The 24,977-nt window shown below is 54.7% G+C and overlaps 1 protein-coding gene across 17 annotated transcripts in view; it reads left to right on the top strand.

Moving 5' to 3' along the window:
- NPHP4 (nephrocystin 4) overlaps positions 1–24,394 on the top strand; it is a 118,296-nt gene extending 93,902 nt beyond the window's left edge. For 7 of the 17 annotated variants that reach the window (XM_072731108.1, XM_072731112.1, XM_072731109.1 and 4 more), the window contains 14 exons: positions 338–498; positions 3,366–3,543; positions 8,933–9,058; positions 11,591–11,802; positions 15,412–15,638; positions 15,824–16,010; positions 16,813–16,896; positions 19,395–19,551; positions 20,128–20,216; positions 20,749–20,834; positions 21,923–22,094; positions 22,723–22,902; positions 23,132–23,275; positions 23,833–24,394. In XM_072731108.1, the coding sequence (XP_072587209.1) occupies positions 338–498; positions 3,366–3,543; positions 8,933–9,058; positions 11,591–11,802; positions 15,412–15,638; positions 15,824–16,010; positions 16,813–16,896; positions 19,395–19,551; positions 20,128–20,216; positions 20,749–20,834; positions 21,923–22,094; positions 22,723–22,902; positions 23,132–23,275; positions 23,833–23,973 (2,144 nt within the window). In that variant the 3' untranslated portion in view covers positions 23,974–24,394. The remainder of the gene's footprint in view (positions 1–337; positions 499–3,365; positions 3,544–8,932; positions 9,059–11,590; positions 11,803–15,411; positions 15,639–15,823; positions 16,011–16,812; positions 16,897–19,394; positions 19,552–20,127; positions 20,217–20,748; positions 20,835–21,922; positions 22,095–22,722; positions 22,903–23,131; positions 23,276–23,832) is intronic. The other 10 variants (XM_072731115.1, XM_072731114.1, XM_072731113.1 and 7 more) reach the window with 5 other exon arrangements.
- The last annotated feature ends 583 nt before the right edge of the window (positions 24,395–24,977 follow it).

The raw sequence follows: 24,977 nt of genomic DNA, 5'->3' as shown, positions 1-24,977 counted from the left end.
TCCCCTTAAACCCTGCACACAGAATAATGACCTCCCTGGGCAGCCCCGTCAGGATATCTGTCCCCGTTCAGGATAGACTGTTTCACAAGATTCTTCCCTGGGGTATTCTGGGAGGAGTTCATTGTATGTATTGGAAAGAAATGTAGACTTCCTGGATACGACTCTGTATTTTGTAAGTGTGGATGTTTTATGATATTTTTGATTAATGTGTTTATTAAACTGTAGTTATGATGGAAGCAGAAATTAGTGATTGTGACCACAGCAGGAGTCTCTTCAAAATGTAAAGATGATAATGACTCAAATCACTTTTGGGCTCATTCGGGGCCTCTCTGAACAGGGGCACCTGGCTTTCAACTCAAGTACCTGGTGGAACCTGGGTTCCTGAAACCCGGAGAACAGCGCTGGTTCACCCACTACCTGGCTGCTCAGACCCTCCAGATCGACGTCTGGGATGGAGACTCCTTGCTGCTCGTGGGATCTGCGGCCGTCCAGATGAAGGTGGCAGTGCTCTGCAGCGGGCCGGTTAGGGTGGGGTGTCCCTCCTGGCGGGGGGGAGGTCTGCTCAGTTGCTGGTTCTCGTCCAGTGTGGGCTGTCATCTGACGTCTTTGTTCATAAAGTCCGTCCTTCCCCAAAGGAAAAGATTTTCCCAGAGTCTCAGCTGTGTAATTAGAGATTATTCCTCAGTCATCAGCTCCTCCTACAGACTGACCACAGGTGCAGTCCCCTTCTGCCTCTGCCCCCCACCAGTGAGAGCAGGGGCCTGGCCCACAGAGGGTAGGATGAGTCATCGATTGGGTGTGCAGAGATCACCTGGTGCTTGCTATCTGTTACTTCAACTCTGCTTTTCTAATTGTAATTAGAATCTAATTCTTTCTCTAATTGTGCTTTCCATCTTCCTCCTACACTAAAACCTAAATCCATATGTTAATTTAAGATTCTTCCTGGGGCTTCTACCCAGAGGGTCAGTGTAATTACATGGCAGCTCCTGGGCTAGGGACTGGGGACGAGATGTCCCGGCTGTGGGACGGAGGTGGTTGAGGACACAGCTTCCCCTCTTCCCTCTGAGGGCTAACCTGGATTGTACCATCCCTCCTCCACCCGATTCAGTGTCTACCCCTCAGGAGTGATGCCCCCAGGGGAGCAGGAGGAGTGAGGGCAGGGGTCCCCCGTGGTGAGCACCCAGCAGATATTGGCTGATGTTCTCATTCCTTACCCTGGTCCCTTGGGCCTTTCTGGGTCACCGTACAACCCCAGGGGGTCATCGTGGCCATTGCTTGTCTGTCTCTGATGCTGGCTGGTGAAAGTTCTAGAGGGTAGGAATGGGACTGCTCTTCATCTTCAGTGCAGTCATGACCCCCACCGTGGGCATGGTGCTGTGTAGCTGGGAATGAGCAAATGGAAGGAGCATTGAGGGGATGATGGGGGGGGAAGGGTGAGGAATGGAGGGGGGAGGGAGTGAGGGAGGAGAGAAAAGAGGGAGGAGGGAGAGGAAGGATAGAGGAAGGAGGGATGGAGGGAGGAAAAAACGGGAGGAGGGAGTAGAAGGATAAAGAGGAGGGATGGAAGGAGGAGAGAGTGGGGGAGGAGGGATGAGATATAGAGGGAGGAGGAGGGATGGATGGAGGAGAGATGGAGGGAAGAGGGAGGGTGAATGGAGGGAGGATGGAATTAGGGGAGGGAGTGGAGGGATAGAGGGAGGAGGGATGGAGGGAGGAGGGAAGGTGGATGGAGGGAGTGGAGGGAGGAAGGAATGGGGGAGGAGGGATGGGGAGGGATAGAGGGAGGAGGGAGTAGGGGGAAGTGGGAGTAGAGGGAAGAGGGAGGTAGGAGTGAGGGGAGGAAGGGCACTGCAGGGGCAGAGAGGAGCCCATGTGACCTTGGGACCCACTGTGGCTCCTGCCTCATCCCTTGCAGAGCCTGGTGTCCCTGTGTCCCTGGAGATGACGTTACTCTAGATTGTCCTCCACAAAGAGCCCCTGAAACAAATGCTGTTGTGATTATTGACACTTAACTTGGATAAACTAAAATTAAATTTTACTTTTTAAAACTAAGGCCTTTACCTTAGTAATTTATATAGAAGAGATGGGAGATGAGGTAAGAAGAGAGAACCACCTGTTAACTCCAGGTGCTGAGCTAGCTGTGTGCCTTGGGTAGGCACATTAGGCACATTTTCTGGAAGGTATGGATACACCAGGACTCGTCTCATTTGCTCTCGTTGCTGGGCACTGAGTGATTTTTTTTTCCCCATGAGCAATGTTGCAGTGAACATCTGGACGTACATTTTGCCCAATCTTCAGCTCATTCCCAAGGCTACAAGGGTGTGTTAGGACAATAGTGACAGTTGCCACAGCATCTGATTGTTCTTGAACTTCGTGGATGGTGTCCTCAGCCCAGTCGTACTGCACTGTCTTCATGTGCTGCTGAGAAACAGGCCCACGGTCATGCGGACCACAGCAGACCCAGCCTTTTAGCCCAGTTCTGACTTGGAAGCTTGTGCTTATTACCGTCACTCTCTGCCCTCCCCAGATGAGAACTCGTCAGAAGTGTGGTTCTGAGTCAGAGGTGTGCCTGTGTGGGAGGTTTGGCATGCAGAGTAGGCGGGTGCATGGCTGGGGAGTCCGGCCAGGTCCTCATCCTCCTGAAGCAACCAGAAGCTGCCAGAGCCACTACAGAGAGGTCATTTGGGGCACTTCCACTCCCAGAGCTGGGCATGTTTGCTGTAGTAGAAGTGCAAGAATTCCAGAAGCTGGGATGCTTGTGTGACCTCCACATGCCCATTTGTGAGTGGGAAGCACTAGTTGAAAGGTCAGGTGACTTTCCCAAGGCCTCCCAGGAAGAGGCCATTGCAGGCCTCACTATGACAGGCTCAGGCAGGGCACTGAGGGGTGAACTGGATTAGCAGAAAGCACTGGGTTTGGGAGGCCTGTCCTGGATCTGCTCTTGCCAGCTCTGACCAACCTGGGCCTCGTGTGGACCTCCACAACCAGGCCTCACCTGTCTTTCAGCCATGCTGAAGCCTGATGCTCCTGGCCCCGGGTGTGGGGGGTCTGCTCTGTACCCTGGGCCTAGTGTGCCCTTAGCATCCCCGGCCTGGTTCATACCTCCTTCTTGAAGCTCTCACTGACCGGGAGATGGGGTCTGCTCAGCCTTCTTCTATTGCTCGTTTCCCATTGTTCTCCCCATAGAAGGGGTTCCAGGAGGGTGGCTGCCAGGCCTGTTTGTGCATCCATGATATTTTCTCAGTGGGTGAATTGGGGTGCACTTAATTGAAGAATTTGTGGGAAAGACCCAATATCAAGAGTGTAGGTTTTCAGTAGAAGATGGGCTCTACCTCGGCTACCCTCTGATGCCTTTTCCTCTGCAGCATCTCCTCCGCCAAGGACGGCCGGCTGTGCAGGTCCTGCATGAGCTTGAGGTCGTGGCGACTGAATATGAACAGGATGTGGTGGTGAGTGGAGATGTGACCAGATTTGGCTGTGTCAAGCCCATCGGTGTCTACACAGTGGTAAAGGGCTGGCTGCACCTGACGTTGGCCAACGTGGGTAAGAGTCCCTGGCAGCTTTACCTGGTCTTATGCTGCCTCCTGGGTGGCCCCTCATTTTCCCAGTTGGTGCATGAGCTCCCTCAGGGCAGTGGTCCTATTGTGGGCATCATATGATCAACAGGAATTCAGGGAAACTCTTACTGTTTGACTACTGAGTATCTGTCCTTGACCATATGGCATCTGTCCTTGACTACTCGGCTTGCCCTTGACCACTGAGCATCTGTCCTTGACCATGAGCACCTGTCCTTGACCACTGAGCATCTGTCCTTGACTACTGGACCTGTCTTTGACCACTAGGTCTGTCCTTGACCCCTGAGCCTGTCTTGGCACCAGTTGTTTGGTGTTCTTGGTTTCTGATCAGGACTTGGGATCATTAGTCATCTCAGTCTTGTCCACATTTTGTTTCTTGGTGCTGTCTATGTGACATCTCTATGAAAATCCTCAGATAAAACGACTGGTTCCAGGAGAGATTTTCATCTAGATTATGAGCCTACTTCATCATAGGACAAGAAAGCAAAATGTTTCTCAACTTCGATGCAGCTTGGGCATAAGGGAACAGAGAAACACACTTCTTTAGAGCCTATACTCTGACCATACATATAATGATGTCTGAGGGTCACTCTTCAGACACTGAGTGCAGCCCTGTGCGCTGTTGTTCACATGCCTGGGGCAGGGTATGGGGCTGGCTGTGGCTACAGTGGAGTTGGCTGGCCTTTCTGGGGGCTCCACGGAGGTCCTGATCGACAGGGGATATGGGGCCTGAGATGTCTGCCTGTGCTCCCCACTGGGTAGGGGCCTGGAGTGAGCCCCTGTGGGGCCAGGGGACAAGCCCACTCAGTCTCTCTTGAGGAGACTATGGAAGGATTGAGGTTTTTTTTGGGTGAAATGGAAAGCAGGATGAAACCAAGCCATTTGAGGTTTCTGGAGCCATGTCTGTCTAGATGAGACTCAAACCTCTCATGGTTTATGGGGGAATTTTCCATTCCTCAAAGCCCAGGCTGGCTTTAAAGCCTGGAGCCCCATGGGCCACATGCACTCGTGCGGGCAGCTTGGAGGCGGGCAGGCTGGGGCGGCCGCAGCAGCAGGAGGCGTGCATACTCGTTAAGTTAGGCTGGAGGTTTCTGTCTGCTTGTTGACAATTGTAAGATCCGAGGAGGCCGCCTTGAAAACAGACAATATGGAAACAGCAAAACTCAATTAGGTTCTGGAGAAAAAAAGGAGCCGTATGTGAGAAGCAGACATCATTCAGAAGCTCCTATAAGTGAGGGAGCTGCAAGAAGCGTTCTGCTTCTGAGATTGCATTGGTTATTTTTATATTTATTCACAGCCCACAAATGTGCAGTGACTCCGTGCTTTAAATCTTATCTTCAGAAGAAAGATTAGCTCTATTATACGTTATCTTAAATTGTCATTTCCATACTTTGCCTGCAAGGGAGCGATAGCGCACGGGGGAGAGTAGGAGACACCCGCCCAGAGGCGCCAATGCGGAGGGGGATTGACAAAGGAAGAGCGCGAGCAGCTCACTGTCCATACAGCCGTGGTCTGGTTTCCTCTGTAAATTTTGCATTTTTTGGAAAAAAAAAGGGGCATTGTGTCTTGTATTTCTTTTTAAAAACTGGGTGTTTAGCACCAAGCAGCAGGTGCAGGCCTGCATATTGGATGAGGCTGTGTGAGCTTCAGGGGACAGAAGCAGGGTCAGGCCAGCATCATGGGCCTGGTGTGGCCTTGCCTTGGACGGCGCTCCATGGCTCTGCACTCCCAGTGTATGCTGTCAAGTGTGAGGCTGCAGAACGAGGTGCCCTCTCTGAGCCCAGATCTCCCATGAATCTGCCATGGGAAGGGGGGGCGGGGTGCTTGTGCCTGGTGGCTTCTAGGTTCCGCAATGGTCCCTGCAGCCTTGTCTGCAGTGTCTCTGGTGCTTTTCTGTCCCCGGGATCCCGGTGTGGCTGTGGTTCATCGGGGAGCTATTGTCACTTGTATCTGCAGCCCTTCCAGGGCTCCTCAGGGGAGCAAGGAGCTGCCCTGACCCCTGGCTCCATATTCTCAGGGTTGAAGGAGAGCTGGGTGGTGTGGACAGGGAGCCTGGGTTTGGTCAGACGGGGTGATGTTCTCTGCTGCCACTGTGGAATGAAGGTAGCTGCACAGCTGAGTCAGGAACCCTGCTCATCTGGAGGGAGTCTCCGCTCCCACAGCAAATGTGTGGGTCCCCAGCTTAACCCTGGTGTCATGGAAGGGTAAGAAAGCCCACAGCAACTTCAGATTGCAGATGGTGCCCTGAAGAAGTGAGCGCCTTCACCACATCCAGGCCCAGAGTAAGCATGCGTATGTTGCCCTGATCTAGCTTATTGTGCAGCCTTCCACACGAACCCACGCTCTGAGTGCAAATACTGTTAGAGGAAACTGTGACACTCAGGGATGGCCCTTGTCTGTCTGGAGGGGACTACATGGTCCTGCTGGTCCCACGTGCTGCGATGACAGCCGTGAGTCCTGAGAGCCTGGGCTCTGACAATGCCGGCCATGCATTGTGTGCCCTGGCAGTGCACCTGTCTGCACCAGATCCGGACCTGCAGCCATTTCCCTGGTTCCTGTCCCTCCCCCTGGAGCTGTTGCCTGCTAAGGGTAGGCCGCATGCATTTCAGCTTGACATGGTGAAGGCCTCCCTGCCTGTGCTTCAGGGAAGGCTACGGAGGGTCCCCAGGTTCCCGAAGGTGTGGTGTGAATCCGCTGTCCCCAACAGTGAGTGGAGGTGGTATGTGCCCCCTGCCAGGTGACAGATGGAGCCGGTCCTCAGGGTGGGATGGAGAGCTTGCAGGCCCTGTTTGCGCTCACTGGGAAGAAGCAGCTGAGAGCCAGGAGCAGGGACTGTCTCTGAGCTCCCGGCAGGAACTGAGCACAGCTGGGGCCAGATGGTGCTTTGTTCCCCTCTCACCTGGAAATCAGGGTGGGACCAGGGCAAGTAGTGTCAGTGCTGGGACTTGGGCCCTGGCACTAGCTGGCTGTCTCCTGCCCACTTAGCCAGGCTCTCTGTCCCTGCCCGTCCACCTACTGGCTTGTCTGTCCCCCTAGGGACCTGGGGGCTTTCTCAGGGACATCCTGGTTCCTGTTGTGATGCTCACCCAGCAGCAGCCACAGTGACTGGCCTGGTGATGAGAGGTTCATGAATGGGTGGATGAGCAAGTATGAGAGCCTGTCTTGCCTCGAATTTTGCTCCTCTTGGACTTCAGGTGACAAAGCAGGCCCCGAGGCATGAGCAGCTGATCCCAGTGAAGGGGTGTTAACACCAGGCTCGACTCTTGGGGACGAGCTTTATTACCTTGTGATGCTGAGCTGTGTTGAGGGTAAATATCCCCTTGGGAGATGAGATGACCGTGTTTGGCAGAAGACATCGCAGCCCCTGCATCTGCAGGGGAAGAGCAGAGAAGCAGCTGTGGGTGGGTGGTGGGCAGACCCCTGTGGAGAAGTGTTCCGTGCTTCTCAACAGAGCAGAGGCTGAGAACATCTGGGCTCAAGAAGCTTGTTCTCAAGACACAGGGCTAGAGGGAGGAGTGGGACTGGCCGACAGGGTGTCTGCCCGGAAGTCTGGGCCTGCAGGTCCAAGTGTATGCTGCACATATAGAACTGATGTCCAGGTAGGGGCAGAAGAGCAGGAGACCAGGCTGGCACCGAGGTTACCCTAGCAGAGACCCCAGGTAGGATGGTCACTGGCCACAGTGGCCAGGCAGGTGAGGAACCCGCTGCAGAGGAGACAGGCCTGCCATCTGGAGTCTCATGGCGAACCTGGGCTTTGGAGCCGACTTCTCTGCCTGTGGTGGGTGGGTGTTTGGGCTCCATGCTTCCCCATGCCCGGAGTGTGGTGCTGTGTCAGGGAAGGCCCTCAACAGTGGTCTTCCTGACGGGGAGCATGGATGACAGCTGATGCACCGGCGCTTGCCAGGGCTACTGGCTGAGCTGTGAACACCATTTGGCAGGCAGAAGGGTAGATAACCAGGAGCGGCTCTTGTTGCAGGAAGGCTGGGGGAAGGCCAGCCTGATTTGAGAAGCTCAGAAAATGCTCAAGATGACCAAGGGAGTTTGAAAATGATGAGAATGGAAGTCCCTAGGGGAGGACTCTGCTCACCTGTTTGTGGCCAGGCTTTAAACCATGCAAAGTAAATCACTTCTTGGTTTGGCCAGAGGTGGTGTCAGTCTCTCATTTTTGAATCCAGCATTTTCCCCAATGCCGAGGGACGGTCAGCTATCACACCCATGTCTAGGGGGTCTCCAGCTGCCATTCCCTGGGGTCTGCAGGGGCGGCCCCCATTGGCATCAGGGCAGAGACCTCCCTGGCAGGATAGGCATTCCCTTCCCCAGCTCAGCTCAGAACTAGTCAGGAGGAAGACATTTCTGCTAGGCAGCTGGACATGAAAATGTCACCTTGGTCACCGCTGCTGAGGACCAGCCCACAGCTGTGATGGGGGGCTTGCTTCTGCACCCAGACTGTCCCACAGGACAGAGGCAGAGGCGGATGAAGCTGAGCAGAGCAGAGTGGAGGCGGGGTGGGAGGAGACGCAGAGAGGTGGGAGACGAGCACCCAGGGGAAGGGGTACCTGTTCTAATAGCTCCCAGAAAGATCACCACCATCCTGCTGGAATCATGGAAGCCCACAGCATGAGCATTTGTGTTTGGAACTTGGGTTCATTTTGGAATCTGACTTCAGCTGTGCTCTTGGGAGTCATGTCCACACAGAGAGGTCATGGGTCCCGAGGGTATGATTCTGTCCTCCCAGGAGAAGGATTTCTTCAGGCAAACAGTTCTTATCCCCTGAGCCTTGCACATGTTGGCTGGTTAGTGGGACACTGCTTCCCGTTCAGCCGGGGCAGGTGTGCTGTGTGCTCTGCCTCTGGACTTGCACTCGGCCCTCTAGGCTGCATGCTTCTCTCCAAGGCTTCTGTGTGAAAACAGCTCCTGAAGATTCTAGCTTGTGGAGGCTCTTTTACCTTCAAGTGTGTTTAAAGTCAGACATTTGCGGACATGCCCAAGGGCCTTCCACAAGCAGGGTGACATTGGAAAGGCTGGCGTGGGAATGTGTGAGCTGCCCCACGTCGCAGGGCTGCTAGGCCGCTCCAGAGACCAGGAAGTGAGTGTGTGTGAGAAAGTGTCCTGAGTACCTGCAGCCTTAACCCCCGTGGGAAAGCAGACACCACTGCCCATGTACGAGAGGACCCGCCTGCCCGTCACCTCTCAACTGCCAAGCAGACTCAGAACCAGAGTGCAGTTTTGGGGTATTAGCAGGCCAGGGGGTATGGACAGGCCCTTTGAAACCCAGAACTCCCTCCAAGGGACATGGATGTGTCCCATCACACTTCTTTTTGGTGTTAATACCTTATACTGGGATGTTTTTAATTTAGGTCATGTGTGTGAGCAGAGAGTGAGAGATTCCAGCTCATTGCCACCTTCCAGGTCACGGGTCATTTCGAATGATGGAGCCAGACACTTCGAGGGAGGCAGTCTCATCTCGCGCGGGGGTCCGAGATGTGAGTGGGGAGTGGGTTGGGGTAGATGGGTCATGTGTAGCTGTGATTGACATGGGGGTGGGGTGGAGTAAGAGGTGGAAGGCTGCGTGTGTGTCTGTGTGCATGCAGGTACACGTGTGATCTGGGGGCGGGAGTGGGGGCTATTGTGTCCAGCTCAGCGCCCTGCCTTAGTGGCCCCTTGGGCTGGGTGGGTTAAGCATGTATGTCACACCCGGGACACTCTAGAGCGGGCTCTGTGGAAGCTGTCTGGCCTGTTTCATAGGCTGACAATAATCCTACGAGGGGATTGGTTTTTGGTTAGCTGCCCATCTGCAGGGGAGCAAAAAATGAAGAAAAGGTTAGGATGAACAAACACTGGTTTTTAAAAACCTATTTGAAGTCCCTATGTTGGGGTGAGGAGGAGTAAACCAGTCAGGGAGCCTGAGAGATAAAGGCCTGGGCTTGGGAGAATGTTCACAGCAGGGGGCATCTAAAGATTTACATCCCATTAAATGACCCAAAGTAGTTGTAGGTAGGATGCAAAGTGGGGTGTGCCCTTTGGGTCTTTTGGGTAGTGTCACCATGTTGCAGGCCATCTCATGTGGATCTGCAGCTACCTCGAGCTTCCTGTGTTGATGGTCCTCGGATACTGTTGTCCTTGAACCTGTGCCCAGGGAGGGAGGCCCCTGGATGTGGCTGGTGAGAGCCGCGAGGCCTCCAGGACCCCACGAGAGTTCTCTGAAACTCCAGCCCAGACTTTGTGGGTGCTCAAATGTTCTTCTGGGAGATGGCCCTGGAGGCTCAGATGCTCAGAGGGGCCTAAAGGTCCATGATCCCGGCAGGCTGAGAGTCTGTTCTGTTTAGTGTTAAGGAAACCAAGGAAGAGACGGTCAGGTGACTTGTCTAATTGTGTGGCAGAGGGAGGTGAACTTGGGTGAGAATCTGGATTTCCCACTTTGGGGCCAGGGCCCATCCATCCCTGGCTGTCCCAAGAATAGGCAGGGAGTATTTGTGAAAGCCACGGCCTCAGGGCCCAGCAGGTCAGGGGCTCTGCCCGAAATGCAGGGTGCTGTAACCTGTGAGGGTTTGTTGAGAGAATTGAGTCTCTGGAGTCATTGGTTCCTCTCTCCCTGTTTGGTCAAAGACAGAGGCTGGGGTGCTCCATCAGAGAGCCTGTCTTCCCCCACAGGGCAGGCTTGGCAAGTAGGAAGTTGTACAGAGTTTTAGAAAGTGCTTCCAGGCTCTGAGCAGTGTGGAGATTTCATTTCTGATTTTGTTGGAGCAGAGTGATACAGTCTGACGTGTGAGCTCATTGGCTTACCCCTAGCCTTGCTTGTCTCCTGCCCTGGCCCCTTCCCCCGGGCCTCTCAAACCCAACCTAGGCGGGGTTGTCCACCCAGCATGCTTGCACCTGAGACGTGAAAACAGTCTTTTTGGGGTGGCATTTTACTTGTCTAAACTGACTCATGGCATCTGAAAAGCAGTTGAACAGCTTTAAAATGGTGGTGAGGAACATGGAAATAGCACTTGTTGTTCCATGTGACAGAGGACGAGGTGGGCGAGCCCGGGGGAAGGACTGCTTTACCACCACATGGAGCCTTCAGTAGGAGGCTGGAGATGCGGTGACCATGTGCAATCCCTTGGCAGATTCAGGACGGCAACCCATTTCCTGTAGGCACTGCTGGTACCTCAGGGTCAGGAAGGGCCAGTGCTAAGTTGGGGTGCACCTTCTGCCTGCCTGCGCTGGCTTGAGTGGTGGTCTGTGAATCTCGTGAGTCAGCTTGTGACATGGCCATGTGCCGTGTGTGGCTTCATCACCTGAAGAAAATGCAGCTCCTCTGCCTGCTGGTGTCTGGCCTGCTTCAGCTTCTGTTTGCCCACATGGCTTTTGTGTGTGTCCAGGATTTGAGCATAGTCTCCCAGAGGAGTCAGTGCCCGGGGGCCAGGCTGTCTAGAGGCAGCTGGTGGCAGAGTCAGGGGCATGAGCTTGGGAGCCAGGCCTAGTCTGGACCCCACCCCCCTGAGCCGCTCAGGGGGCTTCAGGCCAAGTGAGCAGCTCATCAGAGCCCCTGACTCTTGACCTGAGCACACGAGTGCGTCTGAGGACCTGGTGGGGCCGTGGGCCTGATTGCTCAGTGGTGCCTGTGTCAGGAGGCTCTCGCTGGTGGGGGCTTTTGTGAGCACGGTCGGTGGTCCTGGGTGAGGGTGACAGGTAGTGGTCCTGGGTCAGGGTGGCAAGGCCCTTGGGAATCCAGAAAGCATCAGCTTCTAGAATACTGACTTTTTTTTTTTCCTCTGGAAAGTTATCCAATGGTGTATGAATTTATCTCTAAGGATCAGAATCCTTTTATTTGAAAGGCTGGTAAAGGGGGGGACACTGTATAGACCAGGTTATAGGATTACCATCTTTATCAGCATCTTAGAAGGTGCAGGAAAGGGCAGGCTGCCTGCTGAGCTCCCTCCCTGGGTGAGGTGGCTGGAAGCTTGTTGCCAGGTCTGTTTAAAGAATGTAGACTCTGCCTTAACCTCTTGTTCTCTCTTTGAACCTTCTAGCAGTAAAAAATGTTGTCCAAGCACAGAAGCTGGCTGACGTGGACCGTGAGCTGGCCGCCATGCTGTTCACCCACATGCAACATGGGAGCAAGGGGCCCCAAGGTGCTTGCCGTGAGGGGGATGCCATCCGCAGGCGCAAGCTGGAGCGGATGAGGTCCGTGCGCCTTCAAGAGTCCAGAGGAGAGCTCAGCTGCTGGGGGGCCAGCATGTTGGTGAGGGCTCCATCCGCCTCCCCCCTGCCCCTGGGTGTCCCCGTGCAGAGCCACAGTCATTGTGAATGAAAGCAGCCTGTCCTCTCTCTTCTCTTCCCCTGTGGCTCGCTCTCTCTCTCCCAAATCCTACTTGTGGAATGTATGGGAAATGGACCCTCTCAGCCACCAAGGGAGGTTTTCCTTTTTTTTTTTTTTTTTTTTTTAAAGACTATGTATTCATGAGACAGAGAGAGAGAGAGAAAGAGAGGCAGAGACATAGGCAGAGAGAGAAGCAGGCTCCATGCAGGGAGCCTAATGTGGGACTTGATCCTGGGACTCCAGGATTACACCCTGAGCTGAAGGCAGGTGCTCAACCACTGAGCCACCCAGGCATCCCCCAAGCAACGTTTTCAAGTCTGGAGAGTTTTTACAAAAGCCAATTCTTGGCTCTACCCCAGGGAATTCTGTGTCCATTTGCTGCACCTGGGTCTTTACCTGGGCTATTAAGAAAGCTCAGCAGGGGATTCTGAGGGTCCCCCAGGTTTGGGGTCAGTGCTGTGAATGCCTTCCCTATCATGAATTATCAGTGTAAATCAAGTAACCATTCTGCCTGGAAAACTTCCCATTTTTGGCTAAAAAACTAAAGAAGACCCTACCATATTTACAGCTTAGATGTGGGAGGAGAGGGTGGTTGTACCTGATGGGTTTATGGAATCAAGAAGCCACATGGGTAAGGATCACACTTTACATTAGGGCAGGCAGATATTTGAATAGAGCAAAACCTGCTCAGCCCTTCGTGCTCACAGCAGCTGGAGAGGCTCCCTGCTGTTAGGTGCTCCTCAAAGAGAGCCAGGCAGCTACTGAGGGTGAGGCCCCTGGGGCTAGTGGCCCCAGAGACCCCTAGGCAATGCTGGCCCCCAACCCCCACCCCTGGGCTCCCCAGCAGCCCCGCCTTGGAGGGTGGTGGGCCCAGCACCCTGCCAGTCCTTGATGAGTTTGGTGCTGGTGTCCTGACGATTCTTACCCTGGTGGTCTTCCTCCTGTTGATGTGTCCTGGTAGAGATTCTGCAGCTCGCAGCCCTCATTCTGCTGACAGCAGTGAATTGGGAAGTAATTGGATTTCTAAATACAAGGAAATGTTCCACTAAATTCTCATGATATTCTGGGTCAGCGGCCTGGAGAATTTAAGGTGAAAGTGACTTGTTTTTATGGAGGAGATGGTGGTTTCTCCGCACCTAGAGCTCTCTCAGCCTTCAGGAGAGTTTGGGAATTTACACGGTCAGTTGGCCCTCCGGGAGCTGGAAGTGGTGCTCAGCCTCTGGCTGGTCCTTGGCCCCTGACATGCTGGTGCAGTCTGGTGGTCTCAGGCCCTGGGGGCTGCTCATCAGAAGACAGAGAAGAGCGCTGTGCATGGCTCACTCACCCAGCAGTCAGGAACAGCTCGAGGGGTGGTGATGATCTGGGGGCTTCTCGGGGAAGTTGTGGAGCAGAGTCGGGCTTGACATATGCTTGCGGCAGTCCCAGAGTCCTCATGAGGGTGGCTAGGCTTTCTGTGTCTGGCGCTCGGGATGGTGGCAGGTCCCACCTTCTGCTGTGGTCAGCGTCAGCCCCTATGCCAGCAGAGCCCCAGCCATAGGGAGACTGTGTGCTGGGCACCTTCTCTGTGAACCCTGCCCCCCCGCCCAGCTTTGGGAGAGGGCTGGTAGGACATCTCCCTGTCCGGCGGGGAGGGGCGTCCTCTGAGGTTGCAGTGACAAAGCCCCATGCACTCAGGTCTGTGCAGCCACGGGGTCCCCAGGGCCTGGGCCTGGGCTCTGGACCAGCCATTCCATGTTGGAGCAGGTGCCCTAGCACTCCGAGCCTGATACTGAGCAGGCAGGGCTGGGGCCCTGCTTCAGGCCCCTGGGGTCATCCCCCTACCTCTGCCACTTGCCCACTCCCTGCAGCCCCCAGGTTGTCTCTTATAGTAGCACTAACCCTGGTTCACATCATTCCATGCCAGGTGCCACAGAAGACAGAGCTTTATTTCCAGAAATCCCAGCAAAAGGCTCACCAGTCTCACTGCTCTGGTCACTGGGCTCTCCTGCCTGTTGGGACCTGAGGATTCCAATAAGTGTCTCACCCTTTGCCTGCCTGCCTTTTGAATTGATTGAGAAATTAGGAGCATGGCAGAGAGACCCAAGTGTCACCTCTGTCACTGATGATTCTAGTGATGGGTAAAGCATATCTTGGAGACTTGGCTCCTATCTGTTGAGGTGGTTGTCACACTGAGTCTAGAGCAAATGCCAGAACCAAGCTGCCTGGGTGACACCATATGGCTGTGGGCTGCCTCCACAGGCAGGATCCTTCCCACTAACCCCACCACTGGTGAGGAGCAGTGCAAACACCCGGTGTTCCAGGCAGGTGGATCCCAAAAGGAAGGGTTGAGAGAGGGGAGGGCTATGTCTGGCTGGTTCATATCGGAGAAGTCACCCCATGTCCTGTGGGGTGCCAGGCTTCCCGACAGCCTCCTCTGTGGGGAAGGACACAGGACAGGCAAGGAGTATCCCCCTCACAACCCCCAGGATCATGTTGACTCTCCCTGAGGCTTTTCACCACCTGGTCCATGGTAAACTGGGAGTGACCCGCACTCCATCAAGAAGCTCTAATCATCTCTGTCTGTGTGGGGAGGCCTCAAATATAAGCGCAAATACCATCCCGTTTTCAAATCCCCAGGGAGAAATTAAAGACTTGGCCTCAACTCTCTTGCTAGGGGAAGACCAAAGTTTTGGATGTTGGAAGTCAATATCCAAAGTGATTTAAGTCAGAAACCATATTGGATCCTTACTTCTTGAGTTGAAGTCCAGAGACATTCAGACGTCCTCTTGCCTGCTGATGTCTGGGCCTCCTCAGGGTTCAGAGGGTCTTAGCACAGGGCCTGGCTCATTCCCCTGCATGGGGCATCCCCTCCTAGGTCCTAGATCAGGGCAGCCTCCAAGGACCTCACCTTTCAGTGTAAGTCACACAGGAAACCTAAGCCAGTCCCCAGCCTCTAGAACACTTTGTGTTGGCCAAGCCCAGTGAATCAGGGCATGGAGGAGGGAGGTGGATGAAGGACCGCAGGCTGAGCTGTGGCTGAGCCCCCTAAGGCAGCGTGCCAGCTGTCTGGACCGTGGCCTGGCTCAGGTTACACAGGCGCCTGCTCACAGACGGGGCTCCCGGCGCCACACTGGGGACCTGGCCAATGAGCACATAACTAGTCTTAGTAGCTTTGAGGTCATTCCCCCCCTTTTGTTAGAAACCTTTGCTTCTAATTCCCCATCATGCCGATGCCAGCCTTGAGGCCATGGGAAGAGGTGGCCTCATGGGTGGTTGTAGTCTTTTGGGAGCCTGCAGGGCAGATGCCGCCTTCTACAGGGGAGACCACTGCAGGGCTGATTGGAGCCAGGAGTGCCGTGTAGACCCGTTTACTGTCCTCTGGACCTGAGGATGGGCCAGTCCCATCCAACCCGGGTGTCTGGGGAAGGAGGAGGTGGTGATTCCAGAAGAAATTTGGTATTCAGCGTGGGAGTGGGGGAGGTGGCCAAACAGCCCTCGAGAAGGAGAGCCAGCCCCAGGATGGTGGCCTGGTTTGGCATTTGTGTCCCACAGATTCAGCAGAATATCCGTGCACAGCACGCACGCGACCTGCAGGTCATTGCTGCCTATCGGGAGCGTACGAAGGCAGAGAGCATCACCAGTGCGCTGAGCCTGGCCATCACCACGATGCACACAATCCATGTCACACTGGGCACTGCCGAGTTCTTCGAGTTTGCCCTTAGGAACCCCCACAACACACAGCACACAGTGACCATTGAGGTGGACAATCCTGAGCTCAGGTAGGCTTGAGTGGCAGCCCCGACAGGGTCCCTGGGGGTGTCTACAGGTTCTCCCTGAAAGCTGGGCTGCTCTCATCCCTCAAGGGGTCCCACTGGTCCTGGCTTTCACCCCTGGTCCTAGGTGCCAGCTCTGAGTGGGCGGGCAGAGGACTCACTGGGAGTGCTGTGTCTCCCCTGCCATCTAGCATCATCCAGGACAGTCAGGAGTGGAGATACTTCAAAGACGCGGCCAAGCTGCACACGCCGGTGGAGGAGGACATGTTCCATCTGCGGGGCAGCCTTGCCCCACAGATCTTCCTGCGCCCACGAGAGACCGCCCACATCCCCTTCAAATACCAGACCTTCTCTGTAGGGCAACTGGCCCTGGCGCAGGTGGGGAGGCCATTCTTCCAATGCCAGATGGGCTTGTCAGGCACGTGGGCAAATCCCACTTGGCTAAATAATAGTGGGGCATTTCCATGTGTCCTCCTGTGCTGCTCAGACCCGTTAGCCTTCAGGAGGTCACCTGCTCTCCCAGCCCCTATGCATTGGGCTTCAGGAAAGGCTGGACTGTCCCCTCTGAGTACTCTGGGTATAGGACATCTCCCTTACCTTAGAAGAGATGATGGGTTGAAACTTTGCTGCATTTTGTGTTCACTAGTTAATGCTGTGTGCCCATGTCTTCTGTAGCATTTGCTCCTCTGCTGGAAATGCAGGCGTGGAGGTTTCCAGTGATGGGTGTGAGTGGTACATGCCTGTGTGACTGGTGGGATGGGTGGGTAAGGGTGCAGGGCATGCATTTCATCCTGAGCTTTTGGGGTCAGTTCTGTAGGATGGTCGTCACTTAAATGGGCTTGAGGAGCTCTCAGAGACACACAGAATCCTGAACAGGCTCTTTAGGTGCACTTTTGGGATAAGAGATCGTAAAGACAGTGAAGACATCAGGGCTTTGACTTCAGGCAGAGCCAGTTACATGTCCGGTGAGCCTTCATAGTTCATGGCCACCCCTGTTCCCTCTTTGGGGCAGTGAGTCTGGTTCATGACAGTGGTCACCCAGACAGCCACCCAGTGAGAACCCTGAGACAGCGCACAGGAGCCCTCTGCCCTGGTGGCAGCTGTTCCTACAAAGAGAAGTCCTGCAGGTAGTGGCCATCACCCTCGGACTCCCATCTCATGACCGATTGGTTTCTCACAGCCCACTGCTGAGATCGGATCTGAGAAGGACACGGATACCAGATTGCCCCAGAAATCCAGTGCAATGCCCACTAAGCATGCCAAGGTAAGGGGTAGGAGATCTCTGATCCCAGACATTCCTGGGGTTTTGCCTGAGAGCCAGGTGTCCTCTGAGCAGACCGGGTGAAGCATTCCTGCCTTCTGTTGTTCCTCAGGCCCCTAGGACCTGACCCTCTGTCCTTTATTGCACCTCCTACCAGGGTAGGGTGGACTATTCATGTCCTGATAGGGCAGTGACTGCTTCAGGCGATGCTGGTATGGCCTCTGGGTGGGTGTCTGGCATGGAAGCCTCTCCCCAGCCACTGGCCGCCTTGTAGCCTTTGGTGGTCTGTGTGCCTGCCCCATCGCCCTGGGAAGACAGCTGTCCCAGCACGTGGCCACCACACACGGGGCTAGACTAGCCCTCTGACCCTCGTCCACCACATCCCACATCCCATTAGCACCAGTGGGAGTGGCATGCAGTTACTTCTGGAAACCTTCATTACCACCTGGGAGGGAGGGCGTGTTTGCACACACACCTGCAGCCTGCCTTCAGGATATCCTGAGGGAGAGCTTAGGACACTTGTTTTTAGGAATTTCTGAAGCTCTTTTTTGGGTAGACAAATGCCTTTGTGAAGTAGTTTGAAAGTAAAAACAAAAGCAACAAGACTTTGCCTTGTCCCTGCCCCCCGAGAATGGGTTTTATTAGTGGGTCCCAGATAAGAAACGGCTCCCAATTGCAGGCCTGTGTTCCCACATCACCGTGGTGTCAGCTTGTGCCCACGGCCCCATCTCTAGTGGAACCTGCTGTATTTCACTTACTGTAGAGGCACAGCTTTGCCTTGGTCAAGGAATAGGTCCACTCTCTATGTAGGGCTATCAGTGGAATCTGCGAGCCTGGTACATTTGCCATATATGGATCTGGAGTCTGAAGGCAAACCCCAGAGAGCTCATGAGTTCACCCATAATGACCCCGGGATGTGTCCCTGGCCGATGAGGACTTTCAGCCTAGTACATGCCACTGTCCCTGCCCTGGTCAGCAGCAGGCCTTCTGAGTCTCCTGGTGTCCCCACTGCTCACTTCTCATGTTTGGTGTGTGTGAGTTGGGGTCCACTGACCCTGGCGCCCCGTGTCTGTGCTCCACCTCGGGTTCATTGCCTGTGCTCATTTTCACCCTGGGAAATGGGGACATTCAACTATTTTCATTCTTTCTGTACTTGTTAGCCGTGATTTGGCAATGAATGAGAATTTCCCCACCAGCAGTTTGGTTGCCCTGAAATATACGTTATATCAGAAAGTCAGGATAGATGTTGGATTCTTTTTCTTTTTTTAAGATTTTATTTATTCATGAGAGACACAGAGAGAGGCAGAGACATAGGCAGAGGGAGAAGCAGGCTCCTTGCAGGGAGCCCGATGTGGAACTCGATCCGGGGACTGGGATCATGAACGAAAGGCAGATGCTCAACCGCGGAGCCACCCAGGCATCACAATGTTGGATTCTTTGATTTTATTTATCAGTTTTCAAGATAATAAACAATACCCTAGCAACCTCCAGAGGAGGTCATGTTTTTGGAGTCTCATTATGAACATGTGGTTTCATGTTTGCTGCTTCTCCTGTGACAGGCATTGGACACTAGACCTGCCCGCTCTCTGACACTGATACCTAGGTTAACTGCTAACGTGCTAACCAGGTCACTGGAAGGGTAAAACCAGCACTCCCAAGCTTTTAAGATGGTGGAAATGTCAGGAAGTGGCTGTCTGCCCCTTCTTGTGCTAGAGGACTCGGTTGAGCCCAAGACTCCATCTGAAGGAGGGTGTCACCTGTCGGTGCTGGGTCTGCAGTGTGGAAATAGGCTCCTGGACCCAAGCCCCACTGTGGGAGGGACTGCTGGACTGGGGCGGGTCACTGGATGAGGCTGACCAGAGAGTCCCTGTACTCCCAAGCCTGGCTCTTCCCTGCACTTCCAGGAGTGGCCAGGGGGAGCAGACATGTGGACTGAGGGGGTGCCCAGCCGTGAGAGCAGGTGGGTGGGGTGGGGCAGAAGCCTGGTCTGCAGTTGGCACAGCAGCTGAACACACACGTGCTCCTGTTAGACCCGAAGTCTCAGAGTAGTGGTGCAAATGTGGCCAGTGTCAAGGCACAGATGATGGGGTGGTGGGTGTGTTTGTGGGAGCTTCTCTCCCAGCCAAGGGAGCACATGTGATGGGGGGAAGACCTTTCAGGTGAAGTGTGACCTTGCGTGAAATCCAAAGGTGGGAAGACAGCCAAGAAAAGATGGGACCAGGCCCACAGAATCTGGAAGGGTGGCTTCCTTGGTGGGGGGCTGGTGGGGCACCCAGAGCTCAACAGTGTGGATGATGGGTTCATCCCAAGTGGGGATTTGGGCTCCTGCTGGCTGTCCTGTTATGATTTATGACTTAAATATGCTCTTACACAGAGCTTTTTACATATGTACACATTGGGGGGGATGGGGACTGGGCCCTATGGATGCTGGCCTGGTGCAGGCAGCTCTTCATGAGTCCACGTGCCAGCCCTGATGCTGGCAACCTCTGCTCTCCTGGCAGGTCTTGTTCCGGGGGAGTGGCGGTAAGCCCATCGCCGTACTTTGCCTAACCGTGGAGACCCAGCCCCATGTGGTGGACCAGGTTTTCCGCTTCTACCACCCAGAGCTCACCTTCCTGAAGAAGGCCATCCGCCTGCCTCCCTGGCACACGCTTCCAGGCAGGTCCCATCTGTCCCTGCGGCTGGCATTTTGCAGGTTCCACAGATGGCTAAAGGTTTTTCCCTCAGGGTGACAAGTGGCATCATCACATTCTCCTGTGATGCTCTTATTCCAACCTGTGACCCATCTGTAAAGTCTGCCACCCGCCCTTATGGTTTGAAATGGTGACCTTTTTCACGTCCTCTGAGATGTGAGGGTATGCCCTTGGCTGGCTAATCCCACTTCCTAAAGCCCACGGCCCCTAGGGCTGTGCCTGGAGTGCACTCGCGCCTTCTGCTGCCGCGTCACTTGTCTGCTTCTGGTCTGGTGCTTTAGAGTGCAGCAGCGTCCCCGTGTCTGGTGCCCTGCACCACAGCCGCCCCCCCCCCCCTTTTGGTCACTCTCTTCGGATAAGTGCCTGCATGTGTGGCTTAGGGCGGGAGTGCCAGTGCCCACGTGGGCGGGACAGTAGGAAGGGTGGCATTGCTGTCTTCTGGTGTCTGTGGGGTACCTGTGATGGGCCAGGCCTGCCCCCGACAGCAACATCACGTGGCCCGGGCCTGTCCAGAAGACGTTTGCTATGATATTCCCTGCAGCAGGTGCTCCCGTGGGAAGACCTGGTGAGGAGCCCCCAGTCCATGTCCGATGTAGCGACCCCAACGTCATCTGCGAGACCCAGAATGTGGTAAGTTCTGCCGAGCGTCTCCCAGCCAGTGCCTGGTCATCTGAGCCCCTGGCCTCCTGAGGCCTCTTCACTGCAGCTTTTGAGTTAAGTGGTGTCTTTCTAAGGTGCTAAGGGGCTATTTTGACATCCTTGTGGGAACTTTATGCATGAGTTTTCATCTTTTCTGCTGGCAGATCAGTTCTTGGATTACCTGAATTCAAATGAAAAAAAAAAAAAAAGGCATGAAGCAAAGTGAATAAAGTGAGTGGTAATTAAGCCACTTATTAATTGCCATTGTGTAAAGAATAAAGGCAATAATTATGTTATGACTGGTTAGGAAACTGGATAAAATCTCCTGCAGAATATAATTATTAAACTCAATATGAAATCAAGAAGTTAATTTTCTTTTTTGCAGTGAAGAAAAAAACGAATTCTGCCTAATACTGAAAATGCAACACCTGTGGGAGGGAGGGAGCTGGTTCCTGCCCGCTTTCACCTGCCAGGGGTTTGGGGGGGAGGCAGGTGGTGTTCTCAGGGCGCCCATGTCCGCCAGGGCCCCAGGGAGCCTCGGGACGTGTTCCTGAAGGTGGCCAGCGGTCCAAGCCCAGAGAGCAGAGACTTCTTTGTCGCCGTTTACGCGTGAGTCCGTGAGCCCAAACCCGGGAGGTCTGGAGGGTGGGCGGGACAGGGAGGCAGCCACAGCATCCCAGGGGCTGCCCCGGCTCATGCTGAGTTCCTGATGGGGCACATCGTGGTGGGGCCTTCAGCCACGGGAGGTGAGACGGCTGGCAGGGGCCTCACAAAGGACACCATCGGATCAGAGTGGCCCGGCGGCTTGCAGAGGCATGGAGAACCCACCAAGGAAAGGAACTTGGGGTGGCATCTGCCCCAGAGCAGTGCCTGGCTCCGTCCAGGGGACAGGGAGGGTGGCAGTCTTCATCCTCCGTGCCTGAGATGGTGATCACATTGCCTTCTTGCCTCTCCCACTCAGTTGAAATAACCCTGTTCCTTTACCTTGTTCTGGGAAGTCTCCTCTTCCAGTCCCTTGAGGATCTCCTTCTTCTTTTTTTTTTTTTTTAAAGATTTTATTTATTTATTCATGAGAGATACACAGAGGGACAGAGACATAGGCAGAGGGAGAAGCAGGCTCCCTGCAGGGAGACTGATGCGGAACTTGATCCCAGGACCCTGGGATTACTCCCTGAGCCAAAGGCACACGCTCAACTGCTGAGCCACCCAGGTGTCCCCCTTGAGGATCTTTTAAAACTGGGGTAGGCTGGGGGCTTCTGAATAGGACATCTCGGATTGGGGCAAGTGTAGCCATGCTCGGTTCTGGTCTCTGGCCGTGTGGAGAAGCCCGAGGGGCAGGGTTATCGAGCCCCATTTCCAGGGAAGGGCCAGTGGCCTCCAGCACCAGGCAGCTAGGACGGGGCCTGTGAGCTCAGGTCTGGGTGGCCTCTGAACCCACATACTCTTCCACGGCACGCTTTCCACAGGCTTTGTCCCAGACCACCTGGTTTGAGACTGTTTTGTTGCTGGTAGAAGCCCACATTACCACTCACACAGGGTGTTGTGGTGCAGTCACAGTGGGCCTTCAGAGTGGGGAAGGTGGCTGCAGGGATGATGGCAGCTGGGCTCCAGCCTGCCCCAGTTGTCCTGGCCACCTTCTTGGCCTCTTCCTGGTCAGTGCTGCTGTCCTCATTGATCACGGTTTCTGTCCTACACAGGGATCGTTGGCTGGCGACACCCATCCAAATATGGCAGGTCTACCTCCACTCCTTGCAGCGTGTGGACGTCTCCTGTGTCACAGGCCAGCGGACACGCCTATCCCTTGTGCTTCGAGGGACACAGATGGTTAGGAGAGTGCAGGCTTTCACCTCACACCCTCAGGAGCTGAAGGTAGGTCACTGGGTGTTCTCTGGCCTCTCCCCATCATCATCCCACCTGGGGCACGGACGGTGTGGAGATTGGCTGCAGCCAGTGTGGGGCTGAGAATCAGCTCACAGCTCCTTTAGGACTCTTGGCAGAGTCTTCATTCAAACTGCCTTTTATTGGATCTGCCATCATGGAATGAGTGACATATAAACCCTATAGGCCAACTTTTAGAATTATTGGAAGGTAAATATTAATAGAATTTTGGAATTAATTTAGCCACAACCATGCGTCTGGGTAATGAGGGCAATGCAGACTCCTTGCTGAAGCTTACAGCTGGAGCCTGTTAAGATCTCCCTCTGCTGAGGCAGCTCTGGTGCTAAGGGGACTGTTGCCACATGGAGGGGCACTTGCCCGTGCGGGTGGTGATGCAGACTGAGATGCACTGCAACCCTGACTGCGTGGCTGCGTCTGGCTTCAGACCTGGCGTCGTCACTCGGTCCCCTTCTGACTTCCTGCAGGCCACGTGCCCCCTGCCTCTGAATAGCTGGGGTCCCTTGGGATTCTTGTGCACTGGCTGCAGGTGTTCAGGGAACCCCTCTGCACAGCATGAGGGACTGCATCCTGACCCGCCTCTCTGCTGTTGTTCTGAAAGACTGACCCCAAAGGTGTGTTCGTGCTGCCACCACATGGGGTGCAGGACCTGCATGTCGGTGTGAGGCCCCACAGGGCAGGGAGCCGGTTCATCCACCTCAACCTGGTCGACGTGGACTACCACCAGCTGGTGGCCTCATGGCTCGTGTGCCTCTCCTGCCGCCCGCCTCTTATCTCCAAGGTCTGGAGGGGAACCTGCTGGGTCATGTGTGGTATGGGTGCTGTGTCACCTCGCTGTCTCCTGGTCCCGTGACCGAGTCTCCTCCGCAGTCTATGGCCTAGGGGTGGGGGCGGGGGTTGCTCCTGTACAGTGAGCCCCCTCGGCAGGTGTCTTGTCATGTCTATGGAGACATAGGTCGGGCTCTACGTGCAGAGCAGGCTGAGGAAGGCTGACACCCCTGCCCACACAGGCTTTCGAGATCACACTGGCTGCAGGGAAAGGCAGAGGCGCCAACAAGCGGATCACCTACACCAACCCTTACCCCTCCCAGAGGACCTATCACCTGTACAGCGACCACCCTGACCTGCTGCAGTTCAGAGAGGACTCCTTCCAGGTGCGGGAAGCGCTGTGTACAGGGTGTGCGCACTGCATGCGGGGCACCCAGCCTCGGCATGTCCCAGGGGCCCCGAGGCACAGGGGTCTTCAGAGCCCCGGGAGGGGGCAGTGCTGATCTGCACTGGGGGTACTGGGAGTAGGGGCAGCCACCCGTCTCTCAGCAGTTCTGCCCATGCGGCTAGGGCCCCCACATCTGGGCACTGTCACAGGGCTTCTGGTGGCCAATTTACCCTGCAGTTTATCAGCGATTTTATTCGCAAGTGTCCTGCAAGTTAGCCTTTTCTCTGTTGCAAGTATTTTAACGACAGTACAGCAGATGGCAGTCTGTCTGTCATTGGAAGGTGTTTCTTAAGCTGTGAATCTCCCCTGGGGCGTGGGCAGAGCAGCGGTGTCCTGTAACACGGGGAGGTTGTGTTCAGAACCTCAGGTGCCTGGAGGCAGTGGGGGCCAGAGCCTCGGTTTACCCTGCTCTGTCAGCCTGGGTTTGCATGTGTAGACCGTGCTGGCATGGAGAGCAGGGCTGCAGTAGGGCTAGGATCTGATGCTTGCTTGCAGGTTGGGGGAGGAGAGACCTACACCATCGGCCTGTGGTTCGCACCTCGGCAGAGCCCCGGGGAGGAGGAGATTCTGATTTACATCAATGACCACGAAGACAAAAATGAAGAAGCGTTCTGCGTCAAGGTCGTGTACCAGTAAAGGAGCAGCCGGAGGTGCTGGTGGGGCTTCCTGTCCTGGGGGCTCTGTAGCCTTTTGTCCCCTCGATGACCTGCTAGGGCTGCTGGTGAGCATGGCCGAGGGTGGTGTGCGCGCCGTGCCCCTGCCCAGTCCTCCTGCCCAAGTAAGCGCTGCCGTCACCAGCTGTGCCATGAGCCCCGCGGGCGTCCTCAGGGTATGAGGCTCGTTTCTTCTGCTGCACTCTGGCTGTTGTCACTGTCTATGACATGTTGATTTATTTTTTAGGAATATATATTTTATGAATCATCTTAAGTGATAAAATTATGTATTCTTACTGGATTTTGTACAAACATTATTTGCTATGCAATATTTTATATTGGCGTCCTTTCATATCTTTTTTTAAGTTACGTATGAAATACTAAACTTTTGCCTGTTTTCTCTATTGATGGTTTTCTTGAGCGTTCTCTGTTGTTTTCACCCTTGTCAGATGCTCTGACATAACCAGGCATAAGCCTGGGTTTCCTTGGAGGACAGCATGGCTGAGGGACAGTGGGGTGGCCTCCTGGAGACTCGGCATGGGCCGTCCGAGGCGGGTGAGGTGCCTGCCCTCTACTGTCATGGCTCCCGTTGGTTCTGCCCTCCCCCGAAAGGACCCTTGTAATCACATTGGTCCCACCTGGAAAATCCAGGGTCACTGCTCCGTCTCAAGGTCCTTACCTTAATCCCACCTGCAGAGTCTCCTTGTCACTCATTCACAGCTTCCAGAGATTAGGATGGGGACACCCTGGGCAGAGGCCCTTTGTCCACCAGAATCCCATTGGCCAGAACCCAGTCACATGGCTGCGCCTAGCTCCAAGAGGTCTGGGAACTGCCGTATCAGGGTGTTATTACGACTGAGCAAATGGGAACAGGTTTGGGGGGATGTTTAACCTTGGCCACAGCTGTTGGTGGAGAAGCTGAGAAGAGGCCTGGTAGCACTCTTGGAGACAGAGGACCGGGATGGAGGATGGAGCGTGGCCCAGAGG

Source organism: Vulpes vulpes, chromosome 12 (genome assembly GCF_048418805.1).
Source record: "Vulpes vulpes isolate BD-2025 chromosome 12, VulVul3, whole genome shotgun sequence".
In the NCBI taxonomy this organism is placed as follows: Eukaryota; Metazoa; Chordata; class Mammalia; order Carnivora; family Canidae; genus Vulpes; species Vulpes vulpes.
The sequence above is the reverse complement of the archived record's forward strand: the minus strand, read 5'-3'. Positions and strand labels throughout refer to the sequence as shown.